Genomic DNA, 22,642 nt, shown 5'->3' with positions numbered 1-22,642 from the left:
CGATGCACACAGGACGGGGACCTGATGCTTTTGGAGAACCCCAGGCCTGGCTCCATGACAAGGGAAGTCCGAGAGTGTCTGAGAGCCAGGCAGCCCTGGGTGCTGCGGCCACAGCAGTAGAGGAGCCCAGCTGTCAGCGAGGTCCTCTCTATGGCAAAAGGAGGGGGAAATTCGCTCAGGCAGCCATCACACATGACAAGGTGGCTGGCGGGACGGAGGCAGCGTGGAGTGGCAACGAGCTGTCCCTGGGATACCCCTGCAAGGAGGCCCCGGTCACGGGCAGAGCAGGTGAAGGGCCCCGAGGAGGAGGATCACTGTGGTCCTCGCAGTGAGAGGGGAGGGAGCGAGGTGGCAGAGAAGAAGGAAGGGCACTTCAGGTACCACCGCATCCCAAGAGACAAGTTCGAGATCACCAAGGGCACAGGAAGCCTGGGAGCCGGGCAGCCTGGGTGGTGACTGGCCCAAGTGTAGGAGGCCCAGGTAGCACAGCCCTTGGAGCCCATGGTGGGGATGAGGGCGGCAGAAGCTACCTGCTGGGGTGAAGGGGTGGGTCTGCCTCCAGGTGTCCCATTGGCCTGTCTCCCTGCCTGCCCCAACCAGGCCCCAAGACAGGACGCTGCCAAGGGCCAGCTTACTGCTTCCATTACCCAGAGGAGCTTTCTATTGACCCACGAGTTCTCGGGGACAGGGAGTGGCCAGCAAGGGTCAGGAACCCTCCACTCCAGACCCTGGCAGTGGGATTGGGGGCACCCGGGTCCTTGAGCGTGTCTAGCCGGCAGCTCTCCCCCAGACGCAGGGTCCCTGGGGACCAGTCTAGGCACTGACCCTCTGTTGACTTTGTCCTGGCACCTGGCGCACTTGGGCAGCCTCTATAAACCCAAGGATCAGGTGCACGGACCCGGGGACAGCCACTTACCTTGGGCCCAGCTCTGCTCACTGCTGCACGTGGTCCTCGACCAGTGGCAGCTCCCCGGTGATGTGGCTTCCTTCTGCCTTAGTTCTCTCCACCTGGAAATGGGCATGGTGCCACACTCAGGGGGGTCCAGTGCATAGCCACTGGGCGCTGGCCCATACAGGGCTCAGGGGACAAGCCGGGCAGCCTGCGTGGTCGTGTGTGCCTCTGGTGTGCTGGGAGATGGCGGCCATGGCATATTTGAAGGGCTTTTAATGCCTGGAGTCTGGCTGGGGTTTCTCCCCTGCGGCCTATTCCTTACCCCACCTCCCTGCCCTGCCTCGGGTGGACCAGACTTGTTCCGCGGCAGTGCCTTGGCGCAGGTGGGGAGCGGGCACCCGCAACCCACGTGGCTCACGCTCAGCTGGCTCCGGTTCTGCCAGCAGATCCAGCGGGAGATCAGGACGCCTGTCCTGAGTCAGGGCCCAGGCTCCTTAGGATGCGCCCCTGCTCAGTACCACATGCACGTGGGGAGAGGCGGTTGGGCCTGCCTGGCACCTGCCCGCTCAGCCTTCAGCAGCAACAGAGCAGGAAAAGATGGTACAGCGGCTCTGAGGGCCCCCTCCTCCTGGTGCCTCCTTCCCAGCCCCTCGTTCCCTGGGGAGGGCCCTCTTCACTGGCACCTGGGCTGCAGGGCAGGTCAGGGCTGCAGCTTGCAGAGGGGAACCCACACCACTGTGGCAGGGCACACGTGCCTGTGTGGGCCTTGGGGCCTGTGTGCAAACACGTTGTGCACACTAGCTTTTTACCAGGCCCGGGGCCCCTCCCACCCCACACACCCCACAAGAAATTAGAAACGTGGCAACAAACTCCAGTTGTCGCAGACCCAAGAACCGCCACCAATCACGCGTCCCCGGCATGGCGGAGGGGGTGGTGTGCACGTGGGGGAGTAATTGGTGAACCTGAGGTGAATGAAATAATTGGAAAAGTGAGGTGTGAGTTTGTTACCGAAGTGCGAGCGCGGAGGAGGGCTGGGGGAGGGAGGCCGTGTTTAAAGGCCCGGCCTGTCCTCTTCATTCACAGCTTCGGATACAGTAATTGCTATTTTGTGGTTTCTATTATCTTCACAGTGGGGAGCAGGCTGGCTGGGGAGGAGGCCGGGGGCCCTGCTAGGTCACTCCCCCTGGGACCTGGCCCTGCCCAGCCTGTCCCCAGTGGTGGCCTTGGCCCTGGGAGGCAGGTTCCTGCAGAACCTAAACCTCCTTCTGAGGGCTTGGGACCTGGCGTCAGGCCAGAGCCTCAGAATGGCCTGTGTTCGCGTCCCACTTCTCTCCCCAGAGCTAAAGGTGCCTCATCAATTTTTCTCCCTGACCTTTCTTCTCTCTTTTTAATTCTCTTTCGATATCTCTGTGATCATTAGCATTGGCCTTAGGATATCCCACATGGTCACACGAGTGCCCAGGGCCATTTGCTGTCCCTGCGTTGTTCCAGGACAGGAGCGGTCCTGGGCTTCGGGTCCCAGGTCCTAAGGACTTGGCCAACAGCCTTCTCGCTGGCCCTTGGGTTTTTTTGTAAACCAATAGGTGGTGTCACTCTTGTCCCCAGTTGCTCTTACCCCTGAAGATGGTATGTTTCAAAGACCAGCCCTGGCAGGCACTCCTTGATGGCTGGCACCGTGGCAGCAATGATGACATGCTGAAGCCTCAGTACATTTGGTGCTGAAGCCAGACATTTCTGGAAGTGTCTGCAGATTTCAAAAAGTTCCTTCTAAGATCTAACTCCAATCCTCCAGCTCTACCTTAGCCCGCTCCCTCTCATCCTGTTAGTAGAAGAAAGAACCTGCTTACCAGAGCCACTTCCCTGAAGCTGCCAGGGTTTTCAGACACAGCTTCCATTGGCCTGCAGAGGGCCGTCTGGAAGCCCCAGGCCAGGGCTCCCTGAGGACCCCAGCTGAGTTCTGTGGTGGACCCAGAGTGTCCCTCTGTCAAAGTCCCCCCTGCCGAGCTCTGCAGCACCTCTTCCACTGGCCTCAGAAGCCTAGCTCTGCCAGCCTGTTCTCTCCACCTCTCACCCTCTCCAGACCCCCGGCTGCTTGCCATGCACGGGGCGTCCAGCTGCCACTGGGCTGCAGGTGGGCGGCAAGTGCCGCAGGCTCCCTCCTCCGTCCTCCCTTCTCCTTCTCTCCCTCTCTCCCTCTCCCTCCGTCTCTCCCTCCATCTCTCTCTCTCCCACCTCTCCCTCTCTCTTTCCCTCTCCCTTCCCCCATTGCTCCCTCTTTCGTTCTCCCCTCTCCCCCTCCCTCTCTCTGTCCCCCCCTCCCCCTCCCTTCCCCTGTCTCTCTCCCTCCTTCCTTCCTCCCCCCTCTCCCCCTCTGTATATCCCCCACTTCCCCCTCTCTTTCTCTCTCTCTCTCACACACACACACACACTCACAGTCTGGCTCATCAGAAACGAGGTCTGAGAGACCTGGGCAGAGGTTGAGGCCGCACAGGGCAGAAGGCTGTGGGCCCCGTGGGCACAAGTCGGGGTTGGCACCGGAGGGCAGAAGGCTCAGGCTGTCCCCCATCTTGCCCCCTGGTGTTGGACAATCTCTGAACTGTGGGGGGGGGGGCTTTCCTGGCCCCCTCGTGGGCCTGCTGCTCATGTCAACCTGGCCAGGTCGGCTCCTGACAGTGGCTGGCAGGGTGGCCACACTGTCTGGCCCAGAGTCCAGGCCTGGACGCTCGTTCTCCAGCTCTGCCACCCTGGGGACGGGCTGCTGATGAGCATGTCTGCACGCGCCCCTCGTCCCCTGTCTGGGAGGGGAGGCTGCTGTCTCCTGTTGGCTGGCTCAGGTTGTCTCCAGGTGTCCCTGCAGAGCTTGCTGCAGATGCTGTGGTTCCCACCATGCAGGGCTGACCTCCAGCCCTGGGGAGGCCAAAGACAGGCGTCCACCCCACAGCGAGCCCTGGCCTTGCAGGTGGCTTCCAGTCATGTCTTGGGGACATCAGAAAGGGCTGCTGTGAGCTAATGGGGACTATGGCTGGGTCGAGGGACCGGGCCCTCTAGTGCTGGACCCGCAGGCTTGCCCACAGACCCCAGTCCTGTCATCCCTGGGGTCCCTGTGCCTCTCTGAAGAACTGGAGCCAGAGGGTCAGGTATCTGAAGGGGCCCAGCAGAGAACTCCTCACCAGCCCCATGCGAGGCGCAGACCTGAGAGGCCGCCTGGCTGTCATGGGATACGTTGGCCTTTAGGTGGCAGGATAAAGCAGGTTTTGGGGACTGCACTGCTTGTTCTCCAGACTCACCTTCTTGTCCCACCTGCCTGGCCTGTGTCCCCAGCCCTCACCCCCTCCAGAGGGACAGGAACCTCCTCACAGCGGGAAGATGGACAGGCTTCATTCTGGCCCCTCCTGTCCCCGGGAGGCTGGCCTCGTGTCCAGTGCCATTCCTCGTCTGCACAGAGGAGGTGCCAGGAGGGGCCGGGCTCCAGGGAGCTGCGAGGAGACGTGCGGATTCATTTTGAGGCCTCATAAGGCAGCATCTGCATGCTGTCCTGCCGGCAGAAATCGGGCTGGCAGATGCCTGGTCATGCCGGCGGCCGCGGGTTAACACCTCGGATTCAGCTTATGTCGTTTGAGGAGGGCTGACGGCCTTCCCTGTGTTGGTCCCTGGTCGGTCTTTGGCCCTGAAGCATCCTGGACCGTCGGGGGCATGTGGGAGCCGGGGGCCGCGGGTGTGTGTAGATTTTCAAATGCGCCAGCCCTGTCTGCAGAGCTGCGCGTTAAATATTTATCGGCAGCAATTTGTGCGTCTGTAGTTGATAAACGGACACTAGGAGGGGGCTGGGGGTGGGCAGGCGAGGAGAGGGCCAGGGAGGCCCCGAGGAAGCTTGGTCCTTTTGTCCTGCGTCTCTGGGGAGAGCAGGCCTCAGGGTTGGTGTGTCACCTGTGTGATCCCTGCGACAGGAGGGCCGTGTTCTCAGCAGATCACTGCCTGGCTTTGGCTCACAGATATCAAAGGACAGCTCAGGGGAGGGGACGTGGTGTGGAGGAAGGAGCTTTGTGTCGATCCAGCGCAAGCTCTGAAGGCACCTCCTAGGTGCCAGTCCTGGGAGCCGCCTCTCCTGCTCACCTGCTCAGCCTGGGGCTCCCGTGCAGCCAGCTGGACCTGGACGTGGACCAGGCCCCACACCCAGAACCCGGGGCCTCTCTGGCCTGGCTTCCCCGGGCACAACTGGGTCCCCCCGGGACTGGCTTCCCTGTCAGGAAGGGGAGGACGGGGTGCCCCAGCCGGCAGCTTCTTGGAGTGGAGCTGAAAATGACCTCCCCGTGTGAGCCACCCTGGGCCTGATGGGTGTGCCGCGTTGGCCTGGGTGCACATGTGACCGTCCTCCAGCCACCCCACCCTCTGCAGGCCCCTGCGCTCAGACCCCATCTGCTTCTGTCCACAGCACCTTTGGAGAGCTGAAGACGGTCCGCCTGCCCAAGAAGATGACCGGGACAGGCACGCACAGGGGCTTCGGCTTCGTGGACTTCCTCACAAAGCAGGATGCCAAGGTGAGACCCTGGGGAAGGCTCGAGGCCTCTTCAGTGCAGCGCATGCCACTCCCGAGCTTGTGTCCCTTTTCCTGATCGTGCTAATTCATGCTGCACTTCGGGAAGGAACGCTCTGGGTTTGCGTCTGTGACATGGGACAGGGCTGCTCCCTTGCACCCATACAGGAGCCTGGGCTGCGGGTTTCCCAGGCCTCTGCACACCAGAGAGGGCTCTGCTATCTAGCTGTCCCCAAGACGGGCAATGTGCTGTGTGGAAAGGCGCTCAGAGAGAAGAGCAGAAGGTGCCAAGGGCAGCCCGTGGGGACACGTCTCTCCGTCACCTTCACGCCCCAGCCAGGCTGTGGCTGGTGCTGGTTGTGCGTGGGAGGCAGCCCCGGTGGCCCCACATGCACACTGTGCGCGTCACTGTGGCCGTCCCGCCAGACTTGGTTGGCTGGTCAGAGGTTTGTGGTGCCGAGAACTCGACCCAGAGCCTCGCACGGGCCAGCAGGGCTCTGCCGCTGAGCCCAGCCCTGGCCTTCTGAAGTGGGGCCTCTGCTCCGAATTGGGGTACAACAAATTGGCCCTGCTGTGGTTGCCGGGTTCTCACCTGCCACCAGCAGGCGTCCCCGCTGTGTCCTTGATCACTGCACCCTCAGCCCCGAGCTCCAAAAGAAAGGTGCCTGCAGGGCCATGGCCATGGACTTCCCGCAGGGAGGCTGTGCTGGTGGCCCTGTGCCCTCCGCCCTGGCGGGGAGTCCTTCAAGAAAGCAGGAGCTTCTTGAATGCACGCGGCGTCACGAGGGTCCCAGTGAGGGGTCAGCTGGCATGGAGCCCAAGGTGCAGCTCCGGATCAGCCCCTGTAGGCCCTAGGAACACCCCGGAGGGTCCTGCCAGCCTTTGTCCCCAAGCCTTGCACCAGGTGCCTGGGCTGTGACCACGCTCGTCTGGACACCTGCTCCTCCTTCCTGGGCTGGCAGTCTTTCCATGCCTCCCGTCAGGGTCTGAGGTGCAGCCCTTCAGGCAGCAGGCCAGGGGCAGCACGGGAGGCGGCAGAGGGCAGTTGTGCGGAGGGCAGTTGTGCGGCCCGGCGGGATCACTGATGGCCGCGCCCACCCTGCCTGGGGGCTGTGGGTGGGTTTCCTCCGTGGAGCCCGGCGCTGGGCATAGGTGCGGCTCCACCGGCTGCTGGTACCAGGCGAGTGGGCCTGGGAAACACCCCAGCAGGCTGTGGCCAACACAGGAGGTTGGCACACAAACCACAAGGCCAGACTGCCAGTCAGCATCCCAGTGCTACGTCGCCGCCATGTGAACAGGGGCCAGCGGCCCGCTTTGCGCCTCCTTCCCCTGTGGCATGGTGGCAGTTCCTTGCAGAGTGGCCTAGGGCCTGGGTGCCGGGTGTTCCGGGAACAGGCCAGCCCGGCCTCCTGTTGGCCATGAGGGTGATGCGGGGTGGCTACAATGGGGTGACCCAGGGAGAGGCGTGAGGAAGGGCAGGGAGCAAGACGCCCCCTTCTAGCCTGAGCTGGGGTCACCGTGACACGGCACTCGGGTCTGGAGGTGGCGGCTGCTCCCCACCATCCCTTCCCTGCCTCCATTCCTGGTTCCTGGAAGAAGGAGGGAGGCCCCCGGCCCTTGGGGGTGCCTTGTCCCACCCTCTCCTCTGCCAGCAGCTGCTTCTGACCCCCATGGGCCTGTAGCCCTTCCCTCCCTGCGCCGGCACAGGCCCCCACCATCCCCACACCTAATGAGCCACTTCCAGAAAGTGCCAGCCACAGCTCTTAAGAGACAGCCCCTCTGTCTGCCTCGTGGGGACAGCCGCCTCGCTCCTCCATCCTCCCGGCCTGTCTGCAGCCCAGGCAGACACCCCACCCCGACCCAGGGACCGTGCTCTGTAGTGGGCGAGTGACTCCTGCTCTGGATGCTCTGGACACCAGGCCAGCTCACGGGCATGGGCCTGAGGAAGGGCCCTCGGAGCCAGGTATCCTGTCACCTCCCGAGAGCAGCCTCCTGGCCCCGCCCTGGCCACACTGCCTGAGCTGCCGCCCAGCAGAAGCCCTGGGGCCAGTCCTGCTGCAGAAGCCCCGCCAGTGTGCAGGCCCTGACTGCATGTCCTCTGCAGCTTGCGCAGCTCGGGTGCCCTTCGTGAGGGGCAGCAGGTGGTCACTGGGCATCTGCCGCCACTTATGTCAAGAGGCTGGTCCCAAGCGATCCTCGGACAGGGGGAGAGGATCAGAGAAGAGGGAAGGGAAGGGCAAGCCAGGCCTTTCATTCTTCCTCCATGATAGGCTCAGGGGACAGGGGCTTCTAAGAGGAATCCCAGTGGCCATTAGTGACCACTCAGCCAATGGGGACCTGGCTGGGAGCCCCAGTACAAGTGGGCATGTGGGCTGGAGCCGAGGCCATGGAGCTCTCAGGCTTGTCGGGGACCAGGGGTCAGCTCCAGGTCAGCGCTCCCCCAGCAGCTGCCTGTCCACTCACCTGCCCCAGGCAAGTCCCACGGCGTCCCTTCCCCTCCACATCAGTCTCCACAGTGGCCCTGAGCAGGGGCTGCCTTTGTCATCCTTAAACAAGGGAAGGACTCTGAGTCCTCTGTCCCTTCTCCAGAGACCCAGTCCCACTTCATACACGAGGGGACTCAGATCTATTGGCCCCTCCCCCATCAGGCACGCCCCAGACTGGACAGAACCCTGGAGAGGGGCCCCCTGAAGGCTGCAGGGGCTGAGCTCAGAGCACCCTGGGAAAGATGGGGACAGACAGGCACCTGTGGGTGCCACCTCGGCACGAGACGTGGCCCCTCACGCAGGGCACCTGGGACCCCAGGGGCGTCTCTCAGCAGCTCCCTCCTCCCCCGGGTCCTGCCCCGACTCCTGGGAGCTCGAGCCGAGCTCAGCCTCCCCGTGGAGCCTGGGGGCCGATGGGCAGCCCAGCCCCAGCCCGCTGCTTGATGCCCTGCCACGGGCAGGCCCTGGCCATCCACCCTTGTCACAGGCTTGTTGACCGGAGCCCTTCCCGCAGGAAGCAGATGGCGAGCTGGTAGATCCTCCCAGCCCAGAACATCTTAGGAGCCCTGATGTCCCCAGCGGTGAATGCCAGTCCCCCGACAACGCTGGTGTCAGCTAGACCTCCAGGTGTGAAGACCCAGCGTTTTTAAAGATCCTCCCCACGTCATGCCAGGGAGCAGGACACGGGGCTGAGGGGCCGAGGGGGCATCGCAGGATGCCCAGGACCCCCCCGGACCTGAATGCAGGGGCCTCCCCAGGTCCTGGGCCACTGCTGCCCCCAGGCACAGGGAGGTATCTGATGGAAAACACTGGCGGCTTCCAGAGTCCTGCATTCAGCAGGATACGCTGGATACCACAAGTGTCGTGTTTTAATCCTAGCAGGACTCAGGACGGGGCAGGAGGCCTCTGCGCCTGGAGACATGGAGGCCCCGAGGCCTGCGTCCTGCTCACAGGCCCACAGCCAGGGCTCACCAGCTGGGCACAGTGGTCCCTCCCGCCTCATCTGTGGGGTCCCCTAACCCAGTGCCATCTCTGTGCCACCTCTTAGGGACACCTTGACAGAGGCCAGAGGCTGTCCCTGGGAGCATCTCTAAGAACAGCCTCTCCAGCCCCCAGAGAAGGGGTGGCATTCCTCATGCCTCCCTGCAGAGGCTCAACCTCCCTGCCTCCCCCTGGCCAAGCCTGAGGCCAGCCCAGGAACCAACCCACATGTACTAGGGCTCCCAGCCAGGTTCCCATTGGCTGAGTGGCCACCAATGGCCACTGGGATTCCTCTTAGAAGCCCCTGTCCCCCAAGCGATCATGGAGGAAGGAAGAAAGGGCCACGGGGAGGGCGGCCTGGGGAAGAGCGAGCTGCTCGAGGTTCCTCCTCCTCCCCGGCCGCGCCTTTGTACTTCTGCGGCTGCAGCTGTTTTTATTTGCCGCCGCTGCTGTTGTTTTAAAAGGTCTATTTTCACATGGAATGTTATCCAATTAGCAGAGCAATGTGTCGGCTTAAATAAACACGCGGGGGAGCCGAGCGCCATGGCGGCGGGGGAGCCGAGCGCCATGGCGGCGGGCGCTGGCAGCCGCCTCCTCTCACTGTGGAAGACAGCGCGGCCGACTGTGGGGTCCTCCAGCTGGTGGCTCCCGCTCTCTCACCACCCCCCCCACCCCGAGCCAGGGGTGGGCACCGAGGGAGCCACAGGGCGCAGGCCCCACGCCTGCCCCCGTCCGAGGGAGCTTGGAGCAGGCTTCTGCCAGCCCTGGTCACCTTAGAGTCCACTGTGGGAGGGAGATGGTTTGGGAGCCATAGGCTGGGGCTGGGCCTGTGGGTATGTGTCTCAGAAGCGCACTCCGCCACATGGTGTCATTTCTCAGAAGGGCCCATAGTCACTCTTTGTTGTGCACAGACCCCACAAACCGGGTGATATTTCTCCCTCCACGCAGGCCAGGAGCGGTTGGCAGGGGTTGCAGGGTTGCTGAGAGGTGGCTCTCAGGACCTGGCGTGTGGGACACAGGGAATGGGTCTGTCCTGGAGCACCCACCGTACCCACTGTGGGGGGCAACATCAGAACGTCCCCCAGAAGTCGGTAGCCCTGGGCTGATCCTTAGCCAGCTCAGGGGCAGGTCACTGCTGGCTGGGGGCACGTTGGCGTGGCCTGTGTTCCCTCGGGCTCTGCCAGGACAGCTCCCCAGGGAGCCGGAGGGGCCTGGAGGGCACCCTGGGCATCAGGACAGGATTCATGCCCAGCTCTGCCCAGGAGCCAGGCAGCCCTCACAGCCCCGTGGGACTGAAGTCCTGCCAAGGGCGTGCAGTAGGCTTTTGTTGCTAGGAGGAGAGTGTCCCCAGGGAGGCTGTGGAAAGGTCAGGCCCGCGGCGCTGGCAGCTTCCAGGGCCTCCTGCTCTTCAAGATGGCCGTAGTCCACCTGCACTGTCACCCCCCACCACTGACGTCGTGGGGTTCGGACAAGGTGGCTGAAGACTTGGTTCCCCAGACCTGTGGGCCGTGCCCCACTCAGAGGAGAGCCAAGGCCAGGATTTCTGGGCAGCTGCGGTCAGTGTGCCCAGGGGCTGCCGTTTTCCCAGGGCTCAAGTTGCTGCCTGGAGAGGAGCCCCACCTGCCCTCCAGGAACTCAGGCGCCCAGGGAGTCAGGGTCCAGGGTCAAGGTCAGAGCACGCAAGCACGCACATGGCTGCAGTTCAAAGGCAGACAGGTGTGTGGGCCCAATAGGGCTGAGGGACTCACCAGGGACCAGTGACAGTGGAGAACCGTCACCTCACTTAGGCAAAGGACGCTTGGAGGAAAGGTGAGGGCTGAGAGGGAAGGAGTGCCCACCTTGTCCCACCTCTGAGCTGGGCCCCCATCACTTCACCTGAGCAGAAACCCGCGTGTATGAGCCCTGCCGTGGGGCCCAGGAGTCACCTCCTGGGGGGGGGGGGGTTGGGGGGTAGTTGGGAATGGCCAGCATCCGCTGTCAGAAAACCACAGGAAGGGGCTCCCAGGGACAGGGTGGCCGCCCGTGGCCTTCTCTTTGCCGACGACTACAGACTCAGAGCTCCATCCTGGACCTTAGTCTTGCCCAGCAAACTAGCGGGGACTCGGTCTCTCGATCCTGCAGCATGGGTCACAGTCTCCGTCCACAGTCGCGCACGTTGGGTGCAGTGCCAGACCAGGGCTATGTGTCCGGTTAGGGTCCCAGACTCGCTTCCCAGTCCTGACGTGCTCCTGGCCTGTCCCGTCTTGGCGGGCTGAGGGGCGAGGCTGCAAGGGAGCTGGCAAGAGACCCTCAGTGAGGAGAAGCCACGGTCCCTCTGGGTATTTATTTTCTGCGCACAGTGCACCACTGAGGTGGCAGGGACACAGCACCTTCCCTGCAGGGGTCAAGGCCAGGCCCGGGAGCAGCTGCTGGGAGGAGGCCAGGTGTGCTGGGCACTGGGCAGGCGTCTGCTGCAGCCCATGAGAGAAGGGTGGGGCCTTCCTGGTCTGCGGCAGGTGTGTGTGTGGGGGCGGCTTCCAGGGCTTGAGCCAGGGGTGGGAGGTGGAGCCACCGAAACCCAAGGAAGGAGGAAGCCGGCCTGTGTGGGCCCTGCGTGGGCCTGGCCCCTTCGTCCCTCCTTCACTGCGACGGAAGGACAGAGTCCTCTCTGAGCTGGGGCCAAGTGTTCGCAGTTCCTCGAAGCCAGGAGATCGTGACACCAGGAGAGTGTCAGCCCAGGGCGGGAGGCAGCCCAAGGGGTCCTCAGTGGGGCTGAGCCGCAGGAGCCCCGAGCCCTGCAAGGGACCAAGGCTGCTGGGCACAGGCCACCCTGAGCTGACCCTAGCCCAGTGGGCTCAGCCTAGGAGGAAGCAGCTGGCAGACCTGGCCTGTCACAGGGGACCTGTACTCCCCCGCCCTGCCTGGCACCTTCCTGTGCCTCGGTGTCCCCTGGAGTCTGGGCCGTCTTCTTCCTCACCCCCGCAAGCTGCCACCCAACATGTTCTCATTACGCTTCTTCAATGAAACCCAGTCACTCTGGATTATCCAAGGCCAGATTTAGCCTGGAATCAGTGTCCTCCCCGATGCCTGCAACATTTTGAGGCCACCAGATTCCAGCCACCAAGGCCGTGGGCACCCGGGAACACAGCCTGACTTCCCATTAACCTGCGGGGATGGAACTGGAGGATGGTTCTGCTATTTTTGGAGAGCCACATACTGTGTGGTAACTGTCACACAGAGCTGTGTGTCAACCTACCATTGCCCCTGCTCTGTGGTGGGAGTGAAAAGTCCAACGCACAACAACAGCGGCCTGCAGCAGGACCCTCCCCATTCACTGCTGCTGCCTTTCCTTTCCACGGGCAGAAGCTGAGACTCAGGGACGTTAAGCAGTTTGCCCAACATCACACAGTGAACAGGGATTTGAACCCAGCTAACCAGCCACAGATCCCATCCCAGGCTGACCACCACCCCTCCGTGAGCCTGAAAGCCTTTCAAAGAGAGGCCATTATTAAGTGCCAGAGGAGCTCAGAGGGGATGGAAACAGTCAGGGGCAACGCCGGAGAGCCAGGAGACGGTTTAGGTACCCACACCAATCCTCCAGGCCCAGGAGTGAGAACTGTTTCCCAGGGTAAGGCGCGCACACGGGAGGCCACAGGAGGCAGAGGCTGGGCCTGTTGGGCTGCCTCTCCGGCTTCCTCGCCTTCTTCCAGTTTGAGGCCGAGAATCCAGCAGATGCTGCTCTCGGCCACCCCCACCCCCTTATCCCGGACGCGCTCCTCAGCGACGCTGGCACCAGGATGGCACCGCCACCATGCCAGGCTCCCCATCAGCTCCTCTCCCCCCTCCAAGCCCCGCTCCCCCACCAGGCCGTTTCTCTTCCTCGCCAGCTGAGAGCGTGTGTGTTTAGAGCTCGGAATGGGCCATTTAGGCTCCGAGTCCAGATGCATTTTTATATCCGCCTGGAAAAAGCGCAGAGGCTCTGCTGGCTGCCAGGAGGGTTTTAAAATTAAAGTTAAAAAAAAGGGAAGACGCAGTTCCCCGCACCTGGCCCTCTTCAGAACCGCACGATCCCTCCGTTGGCCACTTGTGCTCAGGGCTACGTTCTGCCCCTCCCGTCCCTCCCTCTCCCGGGTGGGCACTGGGTGTCCTGGGTGAGTTCTGCCCTCAGCCCCTTCACAGAGGTGATCAGGTAACCAAGGCGGGGCAAGGTCCGGTGGTGTCACCACTTGCTTCCTGGGACTGTGGGACGAGGTGCCTGCCCCAGGCAGCTCCACCAACCTCAGGGCACCCTCTGTGGGTCCCAGAGGCTGTGCGTCCACAGTGGAGGTCAGCAGGGCCGGTCCTTGGAGGACCTCCGCGACATCCACAGTGCCTGGCGTCCTCGGCTTGTGGCCTCGTCACTCAGCCTGCCTCCATGCAGTGGACCCCTGGTGGCACAGCTCCTGCCGGATGAGCGCCCACCCTCCTCCACTGTCCCCTCACCCGGGCTGCCTCCTCCTAGTTCAGTCACCTGAGCCCTGGGGTGGCCCTGACACAGGTCAACTGTCCAGACTCCTCGTGGGTGAGAGCCAAGGCCTTCCCGGTTTCCAGGCGTCTCGGCTCAGGGGAGCAGAAGGGACAGAACCCGCTCCTCGTCCGGTCCCAGGGCTGCTGTCCAGGACCCAGTGCAGAGCACTGGCCCCTCTCACTCTCCAACCCTGTCGGGGACACCTGGGCCTGGGCCTCTTCAACCCCAGCACCTCCCTTATCTCTGCTGAGAAAAGGGTGAGGTGACATTAGGGGCACAGAGAACTGGCCCTGGGACCACCCCTGTGAGCCCCACCCTGTCCTGGGACTGTTCACGTCACCTCTTCTGTCTCCCCCGAGCCCCGCACTGGCTCACGCTGATGTTCCCATCCAGAGACAGGGATTCAGTCGCCCGGATCATGAAGCTGTGGCTCATGCCTGCAGTCCCAGCAGCTCTGGAGGCTGAGGCAGGAGAATCACAAGTTCACAGCCAGCCTCACAATTTAGCGAGGCCCTGAGCAACTTAATGAGACCCTGTCTCACAAGAAAAAGTCAACAGGGCCGGGGCTCAGTGGTGAAGTACCCCTAGGTTCAGTTCCCAGGACCCAAAAAGCAGAAACCCTACAGGAAGCCTTCCTGACGCCGTCCCGCACGTACAGACAGGGAACTGGGCTGAGTGTGGAGGTCCGAACAGCAAGGAGGGAGAGGAGGAGCGTGTGCCAGGCCCCCAGCTGCAGGGCCAGGGCTGGGTACGGGCAGCGGAAGGGCAGGCAGGGGACTCACAAGGAGTCAGCAGGAACCACAGGGGACTTACTGAAGAACAATGTGGAAGACAGGGCCACTGGGACCCGCAAAGGAGAGTGGCACCAAGTGACACAGGGCTGCCCAGTTGTCATGCGGGGGAAAGATGGAGCTGGGCTTCCTGTGGCTGATGGGCGGGGAGCAGGGAGCCTGCTAATGGAGCACCTTGTGCATAGGGTGCGTAACGCAGGAGAGAGACCCTAGCCAGGCGGCCCGCGCAGGCTGTGATGGTGCTCGCACCCTCGCAGCGTCCCTGTAAACAACGACTCACGGACAGACCGGCCCCAAGCCCCGCATCATCAGGCCTCAGTCTCAAGCACTGCCTTGTCTCTTGTCCCTTGCAGAGAGCCTTCAATGCCCTGTGTCACAGCACCCACTTGTATGGCCGAAGGCTGGTCCTGGAGTGGGCAGACTCCGAGGTGACCCTGCAGGCCCTGCGGCGGAAGACGGCCGAGCACTTCCACGGTAGGAGGGCGTGGGGACTGGGCCTCAACCGGGGCTTCCTGGAAGGCAGGAAGGGCTGGGCCTCGAGAGCACCACCAAGGCCCCCCACACCCAGTGCCGGGCAGCACCCTCCTGTCTCCGTGGCAGGAGGCTGGCCCCTGGAGGCCTCCCTTTCCTCTCGGGTGCCTTCGCTTTGGGGCCAGATGACAGAGGACAGGTGCCAGCTCTCTTTCCCCTTCTGGTCTGTTGAACGGGTCATCTGGCAGGGAGTACAGACTCTCTCCCGTCTGCCTGGGGAGCCAGGCTCCCGGACGGAGCTAGGACAGTCCCTCCTGTGGCTGACCATGGTGCTGAGGTGCCTGCAGTCTTCCTCCTTGTCCTGGGGCACGTGCCTTCCTGTGTCTCTGCCTGTCATTCAGGCCCATCCTGGGGGGGCAGCTGAGGGCCAAGGGGACCTGGAGCCAGGAGCAGTTGTTTGCTGCTGGCCAGGGAAGCTGGGGCTGGAGAGCAGGGCCTCAGACAGCCCACTGGACCCCAGAACATCCTCGGAACCCATCGGCAGCCGGAGGCCTCGAGTGTGGCCCACCTGCCAGGCCTACAGAGGCCGCCCTGCCCGACCCTGGATGCCCTTCTCCGCTGCTCCCCCGCGCTGTTTCCCAGACCCGGGCAGGGCCTGACTGTGCTGCTCTGTCCTCTGTACCATGGTGTCTTGCCCCTTGGTCCCTCCTTATCCTGGACGCCTGCCCTCCCCGTCCCTCTTGTCTCTCGCCCTGTTGTGGTGGCCTCTGTGGTTCATTGTCCTCACGGAACCCACGCCACCCGCGTGGGGCTATTGTGCCCATCTTTGTGGGTTTCGGGTTCCCCTCTGGGTCCCTGATGCAGGCCAGGCCCTCGCCGAGGCTGGGGACATTTGAGCCAGGGCGAACGTGAAACCAGAGACACAGAGGCCAGCAGATAACCTCGATCTCAGTAAGTCCCCAAGTCCTGACGTGCAGAAAAGGAACGCGTCCCTATCGACAGGCATTGACAGGCCCGAATGCACCGTCGGCAAATGTTTGTGTAAGGGACTGTACCTCCCCTGCCCCCACTACTGCCCTGGTGGGAGAGAAGCCCGGTTAGTAAGCTGAGCTCCACGGATAGCCCCCTCCACAGTGGGAGGCTCTGCCGGAAGCGCCCCTAGGATCAGCCCTGGGGGTGGCTTAGCCATAGGGGCTGGTCACAGCCCTGCCGTGAACCCTGCGGGATGCGGTCCCCGCCCTCCACGGCCTCTGAAGTGGGCGAGCTCAGCCCGTTTTGCAGATGGGAAAACTGGGGTCACCCACCCGCAAGGTGACCGTGACCCCTGGGACCTTTAGTTACCCGCCCGACTCGGGCACTGGGGTCCCAGGCGCAGGCCACTGCCAGGCAGGGTATGTGCTGTGTGGAGCCTGGCGACAGCCCTCCTCTCTCGGAGCCCCAGAGGCACCCGTGGCAGCTGGCCCGTCTGGACAGGGCCGCAGGCCTCTGCCCTCCCAGCAGGGCCATGTTCCCTCTGTGCCCTTTCCTGTGAGGAAAAGTACCTAGCTCATTGTGTCAAAGTCACATTGTTCAGAGCCTGCAGGCTCTGGCAGGCTCTGGGCAGGCAGGATCCATGCCCAGTTCCCTCCCTGGCCCTGGCTTTGGCCTGAGGTCTGCCAGGAAGGTACTCGGAGCTCAGGGGGAGGCTGCCGAGCAGAGGCTGCACAGAGGACTCCCGTGGAGCGAGCGGAAGGCAGGCATCTTCGCCGCGCCCCAGGGCTTGGCAGTGGGCGCAGCACTGACACTGGGGCCGGCGAGCAGTCCTCGGGGACAGTGGGTGGCCAGAGCAGACGAGTGGGGTCCTCACTGCAGCCCATGTGGCCAGCCTGAGGCACCCGAGTCTGCCCTGCCCTGGGCCTCCGTTTCTCAGCCCAGCCACTGACCTGGGTGGCATTGTGGGGACAGAAAACCTGAGGGCCCGGAGCATGCAGCCCCTCCTGACCAGCCTCCCTGGTCCCCAAGGAGCCCAGGTGAAGGCCAGCACCTGATTGGCAAGCTGTGTGATGCTCGTGGTCACTGCTGGGCAACTGGCCTGTCGGGCCTGACGCGGGCCCGGGGGCTGGCTGTGTGCCTCCACAGGCATCAGCCCTCACGACTCTGGTGTTTCCCGTGTGAGGTGGGGAAGCCAAGGCACAGAGAGGGCAAGTCACTTGCTCAGGGCCCCCAGCAGCTGATGGCAGTCAGGATTCAAGCCTGGCTTTGAGCCACCTGCTGACTGAGCCTTGGTCTCGGGTCCTCATGCCTGTCCCCTGACCCGGCGTGCTCATTTTTGCTGTCTGTGTAAGGGCGTAGGTGGCCCTCGCCAGGGGCTTGGAGGGGAGGGTGAGGATGCTCAGCTGCACTGCTCCCCTCATGGCCACTCCCGCTTTCCCCACCTCCCGCCCGGCCAGGTTGACTGTGGGCAGAGGGCGAGATGCAGGAGGAGTCCTGCGTCCTTGCCTGGAGGGCAGCGGGGTAGACAGCAGGGAGTGGTGCCTAGGCTGGCGCCTGCGTGGAGCCAGCAGCTGAGCCTGGCGCATAGTAGGAGCTCCATACGCAGCAGGACTGGTCAGGTGGAGCAGCCACTGTCCTGCCTCGTCATCAGCTTGGGGGACCCAGAGCTCAGACCAGGCTGCCTGTGGGTGAGTTTCCACCCGACCCGCCCTTCCAGGGACACCCTGCCCCGCCACCGTCCCTGTCCCCGCAGGTGTGGGAGCCCCCCTCGCATCTCTGAAGTCCAACAGCAGGGGCGGGTCCTGGAGGTCACTTTGAAAGGTGCCCCACGGAGGCCAAGACCTTGACCTGGACAGCAGAGCTAAGGGAAGGGACATCCCCGGACATGCCCCCCATCCTGCCCCCTCTCCCCTGTCCCTCTTCCCTCCCCGGCCTCTCACCCACTGGGTGAAGTGCAGCTCTTCAGACCTCGGAGGGTGGGGGCGGGGGTGGGGGCAGGGAGGCAGTCAGAGGAGAGCCAGCCACCGCTGCGTCCTTTTCTTCCCAAGTGTGTCCCAAGCCAGCAGGGTCGCGGCATCGAGAAGCTTCTAGGGCCTCCCTCCGCGGGCCGCGGTACCTGCAAGATAACATAATGGTGGGGGACACCCCAGCTGGGGAGGCAAACAGGCTTTTATTGGGCCGGGAGTGAGGCTGGGCCTCCGAGTTGTCTTACTCCAACTGGGGAGACCGATGGGCTGCGGTCAGCACTGTGCCTTTCCCCTCCGGAGCCAGGACCGCAGACATGACCCACGTGGCAAGTGGCCAGTGCCTCCCCGCCCGCCCAAGCAGGCTGGGCCAGCCAGGCTGGAGACCCAGCGCTTCCCTGGGGCACTGGGGAGGCTGTCCTGGCCAGGCCTTGGCCTCCAGCACAGAGCCAGGGAGGGGAATCCCACACCAGCCTCATCGTCCCCCAGCGTCCCAGTCTGCCCTCCCTCTGGGGACGAGGCCCTGTCTGTGGGCCTGTGGGCCCTGTGTCCAGCACAGCTCCCGTACTGCAGGGCTGCTGGCGTGGGGTAGACGGGCACCAGGCTAGCACGGGGCGACCAAGTCCAGCACTGGCGTGTGCTGGCACCACCCAGTGATGCCCCCCTCGTGCCAGGGGCACCCAGCCCGGGCTCCCTCAGCCTCGCAGCTGGCACTGGAGCTGTTTGGGCTGAATCCATGTGCTCCTGCCTGTGCCTTGAAGCTGCACCGACCTGAACAGAGGCGGCCACCGGACGTTCTGTTTCCATTCGCTCTCGTCCTGGGGATTGAACCCGGAGCTCTGTGTACCACTCGGCTGCGTCCCCAGCGCTTCCCATTGCTCTCTGGAGATGGGGTCTCTTGGCCTCTTGTCCAGGCTGGTCTCGACCTTACAGTCTTGCCTCCGCCTCCCAAGGCACTGGGATTACTGGCATGCGCGTGTGACTTCTTAGTAAAGGCCTTTGTCAAGGACCTACTGTGTGCAGAGAGGAACCCACAGCGGTTTTACATTCTGCATCTCAGATGTGAGCCTCACAACTCCCTAGAGAGAGGTGCTGTTCCAGTTTTACATAGGTGCAAACTGAGGCCCAGAGAGGTCTCCCGGCTTGCTTGAGGGCACACAGCTCTGGACCCAGTGGAGCAGATAACCCTTCTCAGCATGCCTTAAATTCCAAGTGCCCTGCTCTGGCAAACCCGGGCTCCCAGTCCAGTAGGGAAGCAGTTGAGAGTTTGGCTCCCCTTCCAATAAAGTTTTATTGGAAGGCAGCCCTGCACATCAGTGCTCTCAACTGCAGGGGCAGTGAGCAGTTGTGGCAGAGACCTGTTGCCCACGAAGCCCTGGGTCCTCGCTGCCTGGCCCCTCACTGGAAGTTTGCAGCCCCGAGGCTTTGTGGGCTGGCTGCCCTTGCTTTATCCAAAGGCCCCTGGTGGCCAATTCCTCCTAAAATGACCGTCCTTCCTCTGCGTGTAATTCTGGAGCCTCCTACCTGCCTCCCCTGCCCTGTCCTGCCCAGCCCCAGGCCCCTGGCTCTGCTTCTCGCTCTACCCACCTGGTTGTCCCGGTACTTGTGGGCACAGAGCTGACCCTGGAGCAGGACAGAGAGATGTGATTACCACAGTGACCAAGTCCTGTGCAGGAAATAGAAAGGGTAGACGGCATGATTCACTCTGTTCCCTGGGGGGCTTACAGAAACCTTCCAGGGAGGCACCATTTCTCTGATTGGAAGGGACCAGGCAGCAGAGATCTGGGGGCAAGAAGCATGCCAGGCAGAGGGAACCACAGGTGCAAAGGCCCTGAGGCAGGAGCCTGTTCAGAGCAGGCCTTAGTAGCTGAAGAGCAGGCCCAGCGTGGGAAGTGGTAGGAACGGCCTGGCTTTCACTCAGGGTGCAGTGGGAAGGTCTGAGAAGGGAGGCGCGTACCAGGGCCAGGCTCACACGGTCAGACCTCCTCCTCGCTGGTGTGTGGGGCGGTGTTAGAGAGGCACAGGGTGCAAGTCGGAGTGAGGACAGTAACCAGAGCAGGGCCGGGGGTCAGGAGAAGCAGGTGGACTGTGCGTTTCTGGAGAAGGTAGCATCGCTGACAGGCTCCTAGGGCAAGAGGGAGAGCAAAGGCCATGCCCAGGTCTTGGCTCCGAGTCCCCCAGCACCATGGGCCCACGAGAGGAGCCCCTGGGAAGCTGGGAAGAACAGGTGTGTGGTGGGTTTCTGAGCCAGCTGGGTTCCAGGCAACCTGTTTGGCCACCTTGGGTATCACCAGAGGAAGTCGGGGCTGAGGGATGAATGTGGAGCTGACAGCAAGGAGGGGACATGTGGAGCCTCAGCGGCTCCCGCACACCCTCCCAGATCCAGTCACCCACAGGACAGCACGCTTTCAGAAGACCAGGGCCAAGAGAGCCTGGTGTCCTCACGCCAGCCCTCGCAGATAGGCCTCCTTGATCTTGACCATAGAGACATAATCATCAGGCTTTAAAATCATGGTCAGGAAATTTCTAGTAAGTATGTGAAGTCACAGAATTCAAAAGATCCCTGTGTCGTGGCTCACCCAGCCACCTGGGGACAGGCTTCCTGAGAGCCGCCGCTTTCAGGCCTTGGCGCGGCCCCGCAGGAGGAAGGCAGAGGGGACCCTCCCAGGCAAGGAGGGCGAGACCAGCAGGAGACCTGGGCTGTCCCCACTCCTGTGGCCACCGCAGCCGCTGGAGGCAGAATCAGGAAAATCAGAGAGGAATGGTTTGGGTCGAGGCAGCGCCTAGGCAGGGTGTCTGACTGGCCGTGTGGACTCTGGGGGCCCAGAGGCCAGCTGGAGCAGGTGCGCACAGCCACCCACCCCCAGCCCTGAGCCTCGCTGGGTGGTGTTTGGGAAATATTTCCAGGCGCTTCTGCAGTATCCTGGGCACGCTCCGCCCTCCCCCGGGAGCTCCTGTCCGTGCAGCGAGGTGCCTGCTCCCAATCCAGCTAAATTGTTATTGACTTGTGTTCTCTGCGCTCCGCAAACATTTCACTCAGCCGTCGCTGGCGAGGCCAGGGTCCCTGCTAGGGCTAACGGGGAAGCCAGCTGTGCCGGGCCATCTCTTCTGCTCCTCCTCATCGATCACAGAATTAAACTGACAGGAGGACTGCGGGCGGCCGGGAGGGGCAGGGGCCCGGCCAGGATTGGACAGGGGTTTGGGAGCCTGGGGACCAGAACGCTGGAAACGGGGTGGGAAGGAGGTTTGGCCACTGGGGGTGGGGGACAGGGATCTAGACTGCAAGCTGGCCAGGCCAGGAGGGACAAAACCACGGAAAACAGGTTTTATGACTACGTAGTGACCTTCCGGATCAGGGGCTACCGGATGGTCCCAGCCGAGGGCCCCCACAAATCTGAATCTCACCTACAGGTAGGAAAGCCAGAAAGACTTTGAATTAATGACCAGTATTTTACTCTTGAGAGATTTGGCCTGAAAACCAAGATTCTGGCCTGTATTGGAAAATCGAGTCTGGCCACCTGCTCCCCCATAGGGCACTCGGCCTGCAGAGGGGGCCCCCCATTGGTGGAAAGTGTGAGCCTCCCCTTGGCCTCAGTCCTCAGTCCTCCCTGTAGCCGCCCCAGGCTGTCTGACTCCACCACCCCACCACCTGGCCCCCAGGGAGATCTGCCATCTCCTGCCCCCACCCAGGGCCTGCAGGGGCAGCAGACGTTGACCCCGGCTGATGAGCTCTGAGCCCTGAAGGACCTCAAGGCCTGAGCAGGTGGTGGGTGCCCTCCAGCCTCTCCTGGCCCACCTTCCTTGCCCCCTGCACAAGCGCCCCTCACGGGGAAGCTCCTAGCCCTGTCGCTCTTGTGAATGCCCAGGGGACCAAGCCCGAAGGCCCCAGGCTTGGCCCGCGCCCCCTGCCCTGCCTCAGGATAAGCTCTTGGTGATCCAGGCTGGGCGCCTCCACCCACCCTTGAGCACCAGTCTCTTGGTAGCCAGTCCAGCGTCCCAAACCCCTGCTTCCCAGGATGTCCCAAGCAAGCTCACCAGGCCATGCTGGGCCGAGGAGCCAGAGCCCCTCACACCCAGGTAGCAATTGGCCGTGTTTGTGGCCTCGTGACCCCCATTGCCCACCCCCAGGATCAGGACACAGGCAGCCTGGCTCCCCGCTGACTCCACCCCGTGCGGGTGCAGCCACCACCTGGTCTGTCCTGCACCTTTCCTGTGGCATCCCCCTTCCTGAGGGAGCCAGGCTGGTGCAGCCCGCCACAGGGCACATCCTTGGGCTTGGTGGGGGAGAAGGGCCTACAGTCACATGACTTCCCCAGAGCCTAGAGCACTGCCTCCTTATCTGAAAAGTGGTCACCAGCTCATGGGATTTCTACAGGAAAGTCACACAGAGCCTGCGGGTACCTGGGGGGCTTGGTCCTGTTCTGCACCCTGCAGCCTTAATTTGGGCAGCTGGGTCCCTTGCTGGGTGCTGCATAACCCCTAAGTGGCCTTGCAGGTCCCCTTGGTTTTACATTTAACATTTCCTCAGCACCTCCTGGAGCTGCCCTGGCCTCAAGGCCTTTCCACCTGTCATTGAGTCCTCTGTGGGAAGTGTTATTATGGGTCCATCACTGCAGGAGTCATGCAGGTGGGGCAGAAAAGATAGGGACCACCAGGGGGCAGAGCTCAGCTGCCCTCTGCCAGCTCCCTGATCCCCTGCATGGCCCCAGGCCAGTGGTTCCACTTGCTCCCTGCCCTGTCCCCAGCATGAGCCTGGTACTCAGCAAGTGCTCAATAATAAATGCCTGCCGTGGCCAACTAAAGGGGACCCAGGAGGCCCAGGAGACCAGCAGAGCAGGTGCTGTCCCCTGAACAGACGGGAACCTGCTCCTACTCCAGGAGCCCCTGGAGGACCCGCCTAGGGGGCTGCAGGGTTGAACCAGAGAAGGACCCGGCAGAGCACCGCATCGAGGGGTGGCCAGCCAGCCTCCTGACCAGACAGCATGGGTGCCTGGCCCACAGCACCACACCTCGTGTCCCGGTGCCCAGTTTCCCCAGGGGCGGGGATTGCAGGCTGCTGGTGGCC

At 63.0% G+C, this 22,642-nt stretch overlaps 1 protein-coding gene across 4 annotated transcripts in view; it reads left to right on the top strand.

Annotated features, from left to right (window-relative positions):
- RBM19 (RNA binding motif protein 19) overlaps positions 1 to 22,642 on the top strand; it is a 106,742-nt gene that overhangs the window by 67,062 nt on the left and 17,038 nt on the right. For all 4 annotated transcript variants that reach the window (XM_081288512.1, XM_081288511.1, XM_081288513.1 and 1 more), the window contains exons 22-23: positions 5,325 to 5,430; positions 14,524 to 14,644. In XM_081288512.1, the coding sequence (XP_081144638.1) occupies positions 5,325 to 5,430; positions 14,524 to 14,644 (227 nt within the window). The remainder of the gene's footprint in view (positions 1 to 5,324; positions 5,431 to 14,523; positions 14,645 to 22,642) is intronic.

The sequence above is a fragment of the Spermophilus citellus genome, assembly GCF_964194105.1.
Source record: "Spermophilus citellus genome assembly, chromosome: 3".
In the NCBI taxonomy this organism is placed as follows: Eukaryota; Metazoa; Chordata; class Mammalia; order Rodentia; family Sciuridae; genus Spermophilus; species Spermophilus citellus.
The sequence above is the reverse complement of the archived record's forward strand: the minus strand, read 5'-3'. Positions and strand labels throughout refer to the sequence as shown.